Here is a 12,853-nt window from a genome sequence, read left to right on the forward strand (position 1 = left end):
AGGGGGAGAGACGAGAGTGCAGGGGGAGAGTTTGAGAGAGAGAGAGAGAGCCGAGAGTGCAGGGGGAGAGTTTGAGAGATGGGGAAGGAGAGAGAAAGAAAGGGAGAAGGAGAGAGTGGGGGAGGCATGGGAGGAGAGAGGAAATGGATGGAGAGAGAGATGAGGGGCGGGGAGGGAGGCAGATGGAGGAGAGTGGGCCGAGAGGGGGAGGTGGGTTGGATAGAGAGAGGAGAGGGGAAAAAGAGAAAAAAGAGAGAGATAGAGACAGAGAGGGTTGTGGGAAAGAGAGAGGTGACAAATTAAACTGCAATACAAGAGAGGGATCAATGATCCTAATTAAAATCCTCATGTTCAATTAACAACATTCCTGTTGACCATTGAGAGCATTTGTTCTCAAAGTGCGGCCCGTGGGCCAATGGTGGCCCGCAGAAACATTCCTGGCGGCCCGCAATGTTACACAACTGTAAGTTATTAAAAAAAAAAAATATATATATATATATATATATATATATATATTATTATATCAATATTAATTTAAACAAAAATAAATAAATGTTAAGAGAAAAGTCGACTCTAGCTTTCAATTGAATCCTTTTACATTTGTTAGTTCTAATCCGACTGTACATTACTTTGAAAGGATGAACCTCAGTTTCTTGATTTAGACCTCACTCCCAGAGGGCCACGGTGCAATGTTTTTTTTCACCACTGGGATGCTGACGGCGTTTCCCGCCAATTATTTTTTCCTTTGGCGGCCCTCAGTCAAATTTTGGGTTCCTAAATTGGCCCTCAGCTGTCAATACTTTGAGAACCCCTGACCTAGAGTGATCCGATAGCTTTAGAGAGAGGGCTACTTGACCACCATGACGGCCCCCCAGCGAGTGCTCATACTTTCCCTGGAGTGTGATGAAGGACATGTATGATTCAACTGTATTCATGCCTGTCCTTTTTCCAAATCGGTTTTCACCTCTGTCCCACCTCTCTGCGGCTGCAACACTGTTCAACAATTGTCAGTTCAGTTCAATGTCATCTACTCCCAACTGTTTCAGACATAAAAATAACCCGGCTTTGAAACCGCTCTCAGTATCCCAAGCAAAACACACTTTTAGTTCTCGTCTATCGGGAGAAAAACCGAACCGACAGCGTGTTTCTGCTACTTCTGCTCCGACTCAGACCCTGGCCCTCACAGGATCACAGGACCACAGGATCACAGGATCACAGGATCACAGGATAACAGGATCACAGGACGCCGTCAGGCAAGGAGAACCCCCCCGAGGAGGTGAGAGTTGTTTGTTATGTGCCGTTCTCCTCATATCACTGGCTGAGGGTTCAGCAGCCAGACAAGCGAACAAAAGGCCCAGCAGCCCTGCGTGGTGCGGTGTGGGTCACCCCGCTGCCACCCAGCGATACGTGCCACGCACAGTGTGTCCCGGGACGGGAGCAGACACAACATCGTCTCGTTGTCTGGTCTTTTCTTTCCTGGCTCGCGCCATTGGAGCCGAGGCTAGTGTTTACAATGCGTGAGCCAATCAGAAGGCTTGTTGTGCCGCCGCCGCCGGTTGGACCAATTAGCATCGTGGCTAGCCTCCTCATTAACATATCACGTGTGGACCATACTGTGGGGGATCGGGGGGGACACAATGGGAGTGTTTTGTAAAGAAAGTCCTCTCTCAGCTCGCTGCTTGGTTTCTCACACGAGTCACACAACAACTGCTTTGGTAGACCGTCCCCATTTCATTATAACCGTTATGCAATAGTATCGCAGCTGTAACACGATGGAGAATTCATGGTGAACCATCAGCATCTCTTATTGTATGTTGTACGTCCGGGCGCTTAATGTATGCACTTATTGTATGTCATACTTAGTTATAGTACGGTACTTAGTTTTGTAGCATCTTATCCTAACTACCGTTGCTGTGTACGGGGAATGGGTTAACCTAGTGATTGTTAGTGCTTGGCACTTGATTCTATGAAAATCCTTACTGTACCGAAAGCGATATTGCATTGTCTTTCTTCTGAGAAATGTACTTATTGCAAGCCCTTTTGGATAAAAGCATCTGCTAAATGCCCTAAATGTAAATGCTCACATTTACATTTTTCTATTTTGTTTTCACTAGTATATTATTTTTGGACTTATTCATCGATCATTGTCTGATCCTGACACTAAACAACTATGTTCCACTACAGCGAGTCAATGTGGTACTTTTTTGTGATCAGCATTTTTAAGGTTTTCATGGTCTGTTGATATTCAATATACTAGAATTCAAGGCAATAATCAAGCCAATAATCAAGGCTGGCTATGGTTCACTGTGCCTGATGATCCTGCCTTTATTTATTATGACACAGAGTGATATGTTTGGTAAACCCCTGCAAGCTGCCTGATGTGAAACAATTGGCTTCATTGTTCTCCAAAGCACATGGTCATGAGGTCATCGCACACTTTTAACACTTTTATACACTCAAAACATGGATGCCACACAAACCACACCACTTGCACATGCTACATTACTTTTGCACACACACACTTCTTGCGCACGATACAAAAATAAACCCCAACTCTCATTAACTGACAGCTGGGATCCGTCTGCTCATCATGTCACCAATCACGTTCAGGGATACGGGGTGGACTAATTGCATGCTGCAATTCGTCTGGAACCTGCAGGCGCAGACCAACATGCCTCTGGAATTATGCCTTCCCTCCCCACCACCCGGCCGGCCTCTGGAACCCAGATGGCTGCTAGGTGACCATGGGCCATAAACTATGAAGGAACATCAAACTAGACTGTGTTGAAGTATATCTGGATAAAGTGTGTGTGTGTGTGTGTGTGTGGGGGGGGGGGGGGATAAATCCAAACAAGGGCCCACTATAGAGGGAGAGGAGGGGGGCTTCATTTGAAAAGAGCAACACAACAAATGTATTTTATGTTTGTGTTTGAGTGTGTGTGTGTGTGTGTGCGTGTGTGTGTGTGTGTGTGTGTGTGTGTGTGTGTGTGTGTGTGTGTGTGTGTGTGTGTGTGTGTGTGTGTGCATTGCATTGAGAGAGAGAGAGAGAGAGAGAGAGAGAGAGAGAGAGAGAGAGAGAGAGAGAGAGAGAGAGAGAGAGAGAGACTAGCTGGGTTTCCATATCACCCTGATTTTATGTGAATTTTGAAGTATCTAATCAGTAAACGGTGATGGAAACACCAACATTTGCATAAAAATTCTCTAATTCGCAAAAAAGTTTACCCGCTCGCTTGAGGTGGGTTTTGAGAAATGCGAAAGAGAGTATATGCGCAAAAAAGGGAGATGGAAACACACTTTTCAAAACAGCTGCGACGTAGCGAACATTGAACACACAGGACTGACAACGTCCTTTCGATTTCCGCATAACGACCGGCCATAGCAACCCTGCCAACATCAACTTGTAGCATCAATATATATATATTTTTAAGCGTTTGTATGCATAGACATCCTATATCATATATATATGATATAGGATGTCTATGTTTGCATATCCGTTAATTATACCGTGTCCATTAATCCCTGATATACGGACACCTAGTAATTCCAGTCAAATTGTCAGTCCAGCCTTCAGAGAGCTGGTACATTGTGGAAAATCCATTAAACTTAGGGGTGTAACGGTACACAAAAATCGCGGTTCGGTACGTACCTCGGTTTTGAGGTCACGGTTCGGTTCATTTTAGGTACATTAAGAAAACAAATTGCAAAATATAAATGTGCTAGTTGTTCATAACACACTTTTGTGCTTTTAACAATAGGAACATTAGACAATACAAAGCTAGAATTCTGCTCAAAAATATAAATACAAGATTCTGAAATGTAGAAATAAAAATAAATAACATTGGCTCAGACTGTTTCTTTAAAAAATATATTTTCTCCATGTGCAAAATTGAACAATTGCAACATTAAACAGTTTCAAGTTGTTGCTTGAAACTAACCCTAACCCAAAATTTGAGTGTACACACGATGTACCCTACATGTTACTCCCGTATACCACAATGCAATGCGGTCGTGTTTTTCCGGAGGAGAAGAAGAAGCTGCATAACCGTGAAAACTAATACATTTAATGATGGAGTCTCCGGCTTTCGTTGAGAAATGTCAACAATTTATTCGGAATTTAACATTGAATATTTAACATTCAAAATGAATTAAACAAGGAAATGTAACATTCAACTTTAATACAACCTCCAGCTTTCGTCGTGAGTGCCCGGTTTGTTTACATGATGTGGGGGCATCTGTCTGCGTCACACAAATACACGGCGCATTTACTGACGCAAATGACGTTTAGAAATGTTAAGCGTAGTGTCCGAATTCTCGTTTGTTCGTTCCCTAAATAGTGCACTATATCATGAACACTATATAGGGAATAGTGAGTGAGTGGATAGGGAACGATTTCGAACACAGCTACGGTGTGCGCAACTGCATTTGCGGCTGCAGCATGTTCCACACATGCGGTCCTCTACTTAATATGTCCGTATTGGAAACTCGTTCGGTACGCCTCCGTACCGAACCGAGCACCCCGTACCGAAACGGTTCAATCACAAATACATGTACCGTTAAACCCCTAATTAAACTGTAATCAGAAAACGCGGTTATATGCTATAGACCCTGGAGTATATGTGGTATAAAGGCTGCGACAAATTTCGAATTATAAATATGTACAATGTATCCTTTAAATACGTCCATGGAACTGATGGCCAATGTGAATAATAGATACGTGTGGACCGCTGAAGAGGTAAAACTTTTCCTTGCTCTCATCGAAGAAAAAACAGCTATTTTAGATGGAAAACAACGCAATTCCACTATATATCAGGACCTAAGAGAGGATGTTATCAAAAGGATACGACAAGCCCTGGAATGTGCGTAGTTTTCTGCTCCAACCACTTGATGGAAACGCACCTAATTCTAATTTATTTTTTGCGAACTTTCTAAAGATTCTTTTAGATGGAAATGTGACTACTGAGAGGAGGTGTGTAGAGAATCGGGTCATGAGGTCTACAATTCTCCCAAACAAACACACAGACAAACACACACACCCACACTCAAGCGTGGGTGTGTGTGTGTGTGAGTTTGGTGCAAGACCATATTTGGACTCAGGTAGACTAATGTGTGTTGTGTCACATGTGATGTGTGTAAAGGTAGATGCATGGGTGTTCAAGTGCGTATGCATGTGTGTGTGTATGCGTGTGTGCCTGTTTCTGTGCATGTGTGCATTAGTTGTTATGTGCATGGGTTTGTGAATGTGTGTGTGTTTGTGTGAGGGATGAAGTATGTGGGTGTGTGCATATTTGATTGTCTTTATGTGTGCGTTCGTGTTGTTTGCACGTATATGTAAGTGTTTACGTACGTGTGTGTTTATGTGCACGTGTGTGTTAATGTTTACGGGCATCTGTGTGTTTGTGTGCGTGTGTTTGTGTGTGTGTGTGTGTGGATGTGTTTATGTGCATCTGTGTGAGTTTGTGTGTTAGTGTTTATGTGTATCTTTTTGTGTCTATGTTTGTGTTTCCGTGCATCTGTGTCTGTCTGTGTATGTGTTTGTTTGTGTGCATCTGTGTGTGTTTGTCGTAGTGCATCTGTGTGTGTGCATGTGTGTTTGTGCGTGAGTACGTGTGTGTATTTGTGTGAGTTGGGTCCCCGCAGCCTACCGGTCTTGCGCAGGGGGAAGTCGTCTCGGGGGTTGTACACCCCCAGGACGGGGTGGTTGTAGGGGGACAGGCCCGTCTGGGGGGGCGAGCTCTGGTCCAGAGAACTGTGCTGGGTTTTCCTGGAGGGAATCACAAGCAGAACACACTCAGGACTGGTGAGTCCCCCCAACGCTATTATGTGTTCAGATCAGCCCTTCTTCCTGGTGTATAACACCAGGGATTTGCAGTCTTATTTTATCACTTAGCACTGTTTCATTCACTCCCAAGCATATGAGAAACAACACTGAACTGGTGCTTTTGCATACCCACGTTTGGATCGTCATTATTTTCAAGTTTGGAAGATGGTTATTCTATAAATGCCTATTTGAAAGTATCATAAAGGATTGATTTTCTCACTGCTACCAGTAGGGTGCAGACCACAACCTGTAGGGTAACGTCCAGAACACTCCATGATAGTCTGGTGTAGCATTTTTCAATTATAAGAGTTAAAGGAGTGTTTCTCTCAGTGGTACCAGTAGGGGGCAGACCGTCTTAGTACAGTACACTAGGTTCTGGTGGTGAAAAAGGTTAAAGTGGTGATATCATGCTTTTTCGAACAAAGTAGGCGTGCTGACCAATCACAGCAGACTGGGCTACCCGGGAGGTGGGCCTTAAAGCGCTATGATACAAATCTGACCGTTTTTGAAAGAGGCTGAAATTGGTTTTGCTGAAATGAGCCCTGTGAGTAGTCTGGGTAGCACCGCCCATTCTGTCTGCGATATGAGTTCGCCCTGCACAAGGGTCTGGAGAAGCGCAATTAATTTCTTTCTGCTTCCGATATGTTTTTGCAGGAGCCAATCACCAAGCTGGCTTTTCCCCTTGGCGCGCTATTGGCTTCTTTAACACAATGACGACAGGGAAGCGACGACAAGGGGCCAATCGCATACAGAGTCAGTTGAACTTGGCCCGTTGATCACGCCTCTTCTGCTGAAGAAAATGACAGCAGCTTCCCCAGACCAACGTGTAATCTACGATTGAGCTTGGTCTTGCAATAGCCAGACTACACTGTGAGAATAATAAGGGTTATTTCTAACATACAGGCATGTAACCATATGCTAGTAGTACCCCCAAATGCAATTATAAACCCTAAAAGAGCATGATATGGCATGATATTTAAAGCAGTGTTTCTCTCACCGGTACCAGTAGGGGGCGTCGTTGGGGATTCCTCCCTGGTTGATGCTGCGCTGGGCCAGTGCTTTCTTCTTGTTCAGGACGAACTCCTGCAGACGCATCTTCACCTCTGTGCTTGCCACCGCACCTTGAGAGGGACACAGGTGAGACAGGGACATGTGAGACAGGGACAGGCGAGACAGGGCCCCACGACGATAACATCATCGGAGGTTGACAAAACGTAACCCTGTCGCCCGGGGACAATGGTGCATTAAAGATGTGGACAACGTAACATTGACGGAGAGAGGCAACACACACACACCCAAACACACACACACACACACACACCGCACTCGCACACAAACACACCGCACTAGCGCACACACACACACACACACACACACACACACACACACACACACACACACACACACACACACACCCTAAGTGTTCAGCCTCTCAAGGTCTACCGGCCCGAGATAGAGAGAGAGAGAGAGAGAGAAACAGAGGAAACAAGAGAGCGAGCGAGAGATAGAAAGAGAGATTGGGGCCAGCAGCCAAGGGCAGAGGGATCATTCAGCAGCCTCTATGGGACGCTGTTGGAATCCTTGAAGAACTTGCAAATGCTCACATGTGCGCACGCATTTAACACTTTTACACACTCAAAACATGCATGCCGCACAAACCACAACACTTGCACATGTTACAATGCTCTTGCACACGCACACTTCTTGCGCCCGGTACAAACCAAAACTCCCACTCTCATTAGCTGACAGCTGGGATCCGTCAGCTCATCATGTTTAGGAAAAAGAGATGACAGTTGGCGGTAGTTTGTGTTGGCATCATACGTTTGTTTGTGTGCGTCTGTGTGTGCGTGTGTGTTGTGTGTGTGTGTGCGTGTGTGTGTGTGTGTTTGAGGACATACTCTCTTGTCTTGTTCTTGTTCTTCAGCAGCAGCATCATCTGTTTAGTATAGTCTAGTATAGTCTACATGGCTTAATGCGGTATAATATAGTCGAGTATCTAGTATAGTCTACATCAGGGGTCGGCAACTAAGTTTGGCCTCGGGCCAATTCTTCGGGCTTGGGTCGAGGTTGCTGCATTGTCTCCACAGAAACAACTCAGCGATATCATCATGAGCAGTTCTAACTGGAGAGAAAGTGAAATCCACGAGCTGCTGATCATGTCTGAGATGGTGATGCAGCCGTATTAAACAAAGACGTTGAAAGATGGTGCGATCTGTGAGAGAAACGCAGAGGAACTGTCCTTACAAGGCTTTTGTCGGGATAAAAAACAAGTGGTCAGCAAAATAAAGAATATGTTGGCGTTTTTGCACTTGTAAATAGTTATCGCGTTTGTAGCCTACACTCAGACGGAATATGCTAATTATTCTAAAGAGGTCAAGACTCTGTGCACAGCCCCGCCTTCTCCAGTAAACCAAGTAAAACACTTCACACAACAGAACACAACACCCACACACACGTATACGAATTGAGGGAGGAATTAAAAATATTTTTGACTGAAGAGAAGATGTTCGATGACGCAAAGCTGCTTGCAAGTGATGAATGGTGTGCGAGGCTTGCATACATGGCAGATACGTTTGCATATCTGAGGCCCCGTCCACATGAAGCCGATTTCATGGCGAAACCGCAAAGGTCTTGTACGGTTCGGCCTTCCGTCCACACGAAGCCGGCGAATCCGCTGACCGAAACCGCAAACTTCTGAAACCACCCTCGGAGGTGGTTTCAAATCTATCCGGTTTCGTTTTGGTTTCGTGTGGACGCCTGAAACCGACTGAAACCGCAAACCATGACATCATCGCCCCACCCCTCGACCTCCTAGCCAATGGCTCTTAAGCCCGCGGAGTCTCAGAAATCACAACAAAAAAGATGATGGCGGACTACAAGCTTGTAATCGTTCTGCAGCATATCATGTCCCTTGTTGGGTTGCTAAGCCATTATTTATTGAGAATCTAGTTCGCCATCGTAGAAGAGCTGTTTGTTTGTGTTGTTAGTGGTTCGGGGGGCAGGCTTTATGCGCATGCTCGCCTCTTCTTCTTCTGGATTTGTGTACCAGAAGCAGCGCCCCTTATGGGCCTGGAATGTTTACTACAGCGTTTCTACAGATCTATCCGGTTTCGCTTGGCTTCGTCTTTACGGAGATACTTCGAAACCGGATGGATCGAAACCGTAACGGTTTCGCCCGTTTCGGCTTTGTGTGGACGGGGCCCCAATGAACTCAATGCACGAAAGCAAGGTCGAGATGAAAACCTTCTTTCAAGCACAGACAAAATAAACGGATACGTTCAAGGATCTCCCTCTGGCGACAGCATTTGGAAAGGGGTGACACTCTCGAAATGTTCCCCCTCACCCAAAAATGGCAAGAACAGGTAAACACACCTGAAAACTCTTGAAGAGAAAATATCCTTTTATTTTCCCTCAGCCAACACCAACTCATTTGACTTGGTCAGGGACCCATATAGGTCTGTGGTTGATAAAGACACGAATTTGACTAATACAACAACTAATTGAACTGAAAGAAGATCGCACATTAAAACTGCTCCATGCAGACCTACAGCTGGATCGTTTTTGGTTAAGCCAAAGAATACCCAATCGTGGCAAACAAGGCTATCTCAACATTGCTCCCTTTCTCCTCAACATACCTCTGCAAGCTTGGCTTTTCAAGTCTAACTGCAATAAAGACTAAAAACAGAGAACGTCTGCGATCGATTGATGAGGAACTACGTGTGTGCCTCTCATCAATTTCTGCAAGGATACCACGTTTGTGTACATCTAAACAGGGCCGTATTTCACACTGAGTGAGTTTTAAGTCTTTGAACAATGAATGTAAAGGCTACTGTATTTAATTTTATTTTTTTAAATAAATATCGCGTTTGATAACATGTTGGTGTGCCGTGGGATTTTTTCCTTGTCTGAAGTGTGCCGTGGCACAAAAAAGGTTGAAAAACACTGCACTATAGTGTGGTTGGGAGTGGACCTACTCTCTTGTCCCCACTCCTTGTTAGTCTACATGGTATAATACCCTATAATACAGTATGCAGGACACTGCAGTGTGGGTTGCGCTGAACCTACTCTCTTGTCCCCGCTCCTTGTTCTTCAGCAGCAGCAGCTTCTGCTCCCGCTGCTGCTTCTCCATCTCCTGCTCCATCCGGTGGCTCTCCATCTTCCTCTGGTGCTCCAGCAGCTCCTGCTGGTGCTTCAAGGCCAGCAGCTCCTGCTGCTGCTACTCAGACAGGGAAGGAGACATGGGACAGAGACAGAGGGAGAGAGAGAGAGAGAGAGAGAGAGAGAGGGAGGGAGGGAGGGAGGGGGAGAGAGAGAGAGAATTTAATTTTCCCTTCTGTCTTAGAAAGCCATTTGAGTCAAGATTGAATAAATAAATAAGGCTATGAAATAAAATTAATGAGGAAATAAACAAATAAATAAATAGGCTTTCCTTATCTTAAATTTCTTACATTATTTATTCATCCCTGTTTTCAATCATTCATCCTTTCATTCATCCTTTCCATCACCCTCTCAATAATTAACATAGCTGGTCATCCCTTTAATTAATTTCTTAAATCATTCACCCTTTCATTCCTACAGCTCTTCAGCCATTCAATCCTTAAACAAGTAATCAATAAATCCTTTCTTCATTGATGCCTTCATTCATTTGTAATGTATCCCTTCATCTCTTTGTCCATTTACTCATTCATAACAGAGCAGGAGCACCCCTGGAGTGGAAAGGGGTCTATAAACAAGCAGACCATTCTGATGCCTCCAACACACACAGAATTCATTCACACACCAACGGCGGAGTCAACCACGCAGGGCGACAGCCAGCTCGCAGGAGCAGTCAGGGTGAGGCGCTGAGGGACAACTCGACACTCAGCTAGGTGGAGCCGGGGATAAACTAGCAATCTTCCGGTTACCAGTCAACCCGCTCTACCTCCTAAGCTACTGACGCCCAAAAACTGAAGTTCTCTGGGCGTTTACTGGAACACTTTTTCAACGAACACGTGCTTTATCTTAACGGTGAGTCATAAAATGCCTCAGCTCTATTTTATCTACCGTTTCTATCCGCCGGCCTCGTGGGCTGAGCATCTGGAGCGCCACAGCCAACAGGTGTTTGAAGCGCGACAATAAGAAACCATCACGCACAGCAAAGCCATTCATACAAACAGCCAATCACAGGCTGCTCACGCCAACCCCAGGCATTGAGCACACAACACCGCCGTGGGGACACACACTTCCATCGTTGTGTTGTCTGCTTCTGTGAGGATCGCTCTTTCATGGAAATACAAGCCTTTGAACACTTTATTTTACATTAAAGGAATGTAGTGTGTCACACAGCAGCGCAATGGATTGAACCTGCTCCAGATCTGGATTTGAAGCACAAAGTTGTAAACATGTCTATGATCTGGCTACACACCCAAGATCTGACTGATCAGCCTGAACAACAACAGCCCCGCATCTAACTGAATAAACAGCCTGTACAGTAGTCGGCCAGGGTAACCAGTGGCCACTCAAAGCGCTTTACAATATTGCCAAACATTCACCCATTCATGCTCAAATCCACACGTGGTGGAGAATGCGTGCTTGTAGCCAAAACCAAGTTAAATAGATAGACCAACACAGGGACAACAATGGAAGCGTTGATGAAACAGCTAGTGGAAGTGAGCAATAAACAGCCTGTACAGTAGTCGGCCAGGGTAAATGGTAAATGGTAAATGAAATGGATGGATACAGTGCTTTTTTAACCAGTGGCCACTCAAAGCGCTTTACAATATTGCCAAACATTCACCCATTCATGCTCAAATCCACACACCGACGGCGGAGTCAACCACGTAGGGCGACAGCCAGCTCATCAAGAGCAGTCAGGCTGAGGCGTCTTGCTCAGGGACACCTCGACACACAGCTTGGAAGATCCGGTGATTGAACTAGCAACCTTCCAGTTACCAGCCAACCAGCTCCATCTCCTGAGCCACATGCCGCCCCATAGGGTAGTAGCTGGGCCCCACCTGGGCCCCTAATGGTGGACCGTACCCAGGTCGGGGACACGTCCCTGTCAAGGCCAGAACTTAAATCCACCATCTTAGAGTGCGAGACAGCAGGAAGAAGACAGACGGTATCCGTTACCAGCAGATTACACCAGTTGAGATCAATGACGGAGATGTTCTCCTGGATTTACAGTCTGTTGATTAGTGTTATGGCCAAGATGTGGGCCTCCCAGCACCGCTGTGTGGGAAGAGGATTTCAACTTCACATCTAAACAGTATGGGCCCTAGGGGTGGGAAAAATAATCGATTCTTCGATGCATCGCGATTCTCGCTAGAACAGGGATGGGCAACTTTCATGATAAAGAGGGCCACATTTTTCATCATAACCATCGGAGGGCCACATGACTGCACACTTCAACTAAACGTGAGCTGAGAGAAGCTACACAATTTTGAATTTGGTAGATATGATTTCCTGTATTCTGGTGCATTTTGGGGATGGCCACTACCTAAAAAATCATCCAGAATCATAACCTATGTACGGTATGTTAATTGAACCAACATACATTCATTTCATGTTTTCCATGCTCAAACAGCCACATGAATGGTCAGTATTTTTATCAGTGCAAAGGGCTCACATACATCATCATTCAATGAAGTCAAAAAACTGAAAAACAGTGGCCCAACATTAAGTGCAACAACTCAATGAACTCAAACCCAACAAGCAGTTGTAGTAGTTGTAGTGGCGACTTAAGTGGATATCTTTAATGACTGATATCGCTTCTAAACAAACTAGACGCATGGGTTTGCCTTTGAATTCTATGAATTCTTCTCATCTTTCTTGACCGAGTTTTCTGTAACTCGATCAATTATTATTATTCTTTTTTTTTTTTTTTTATTTCTTTTTATTATTATGTGCGGGCCTGACTGAGTGAGGATGCGGGCCGCACTGAGTGAGGATGCGGGCCGCCAGTTGCCCATCCCTGCGCTAGAACGATTCTGTCTCGATGCAGATAAATGATAATCAGAATTAAAAAAGATGTATATATATGTATGTATATATGTA

General features: G+C 45.0%; 1 protein-coding gene across 4 annotated transcripts in view; it reads right to left on the reverse strand.

Moving 5' to 3' along the window:
• Positions 1 to 12,853, reverse strand: part of LOC132455142 (histone deacetylase 4-like) — a 181,008-nt gene that overhangs the window by 59,121 nt on the left and 109,034 nt on the right. For all 4 annotated transcript variants that reach the window (XM_060048870.1, XM_060048873.1, XM_060048872.1 and 1 more), the window contains 3 exons: positions 9,884 to 10,034; positions 6,816 to 6,939; positions 5,643 to 5,761 (listed from right to left, as the gene is read on the reverse strand). In XM_060048870.1, the coding sequence (XP_059904853.1) occupies positions 5,643 to 5,761; positions 6,816 to 6,939; positions 9,884 to 10,034 (394 nt within the window). The remainder of the gene's footprint in view (positions 1 to 5,642; positions 5,762 to 6,815; positions 6,940 to 9,883; positions 10,035 to 12,853) is intronic.

Source organism: Gadus macrocephalus, chromosome 4 (genome assembly GCF_031168955.1).
Source record: "Gadus macrocephalus chromosome 4, ASM3116895v1".
Lineage (NCBI taxonomy): Eukaryota > Metazoa > Chordata > Actinopteri > Gadiformes > Gadidae > Gadus > Gadus macrocephalus.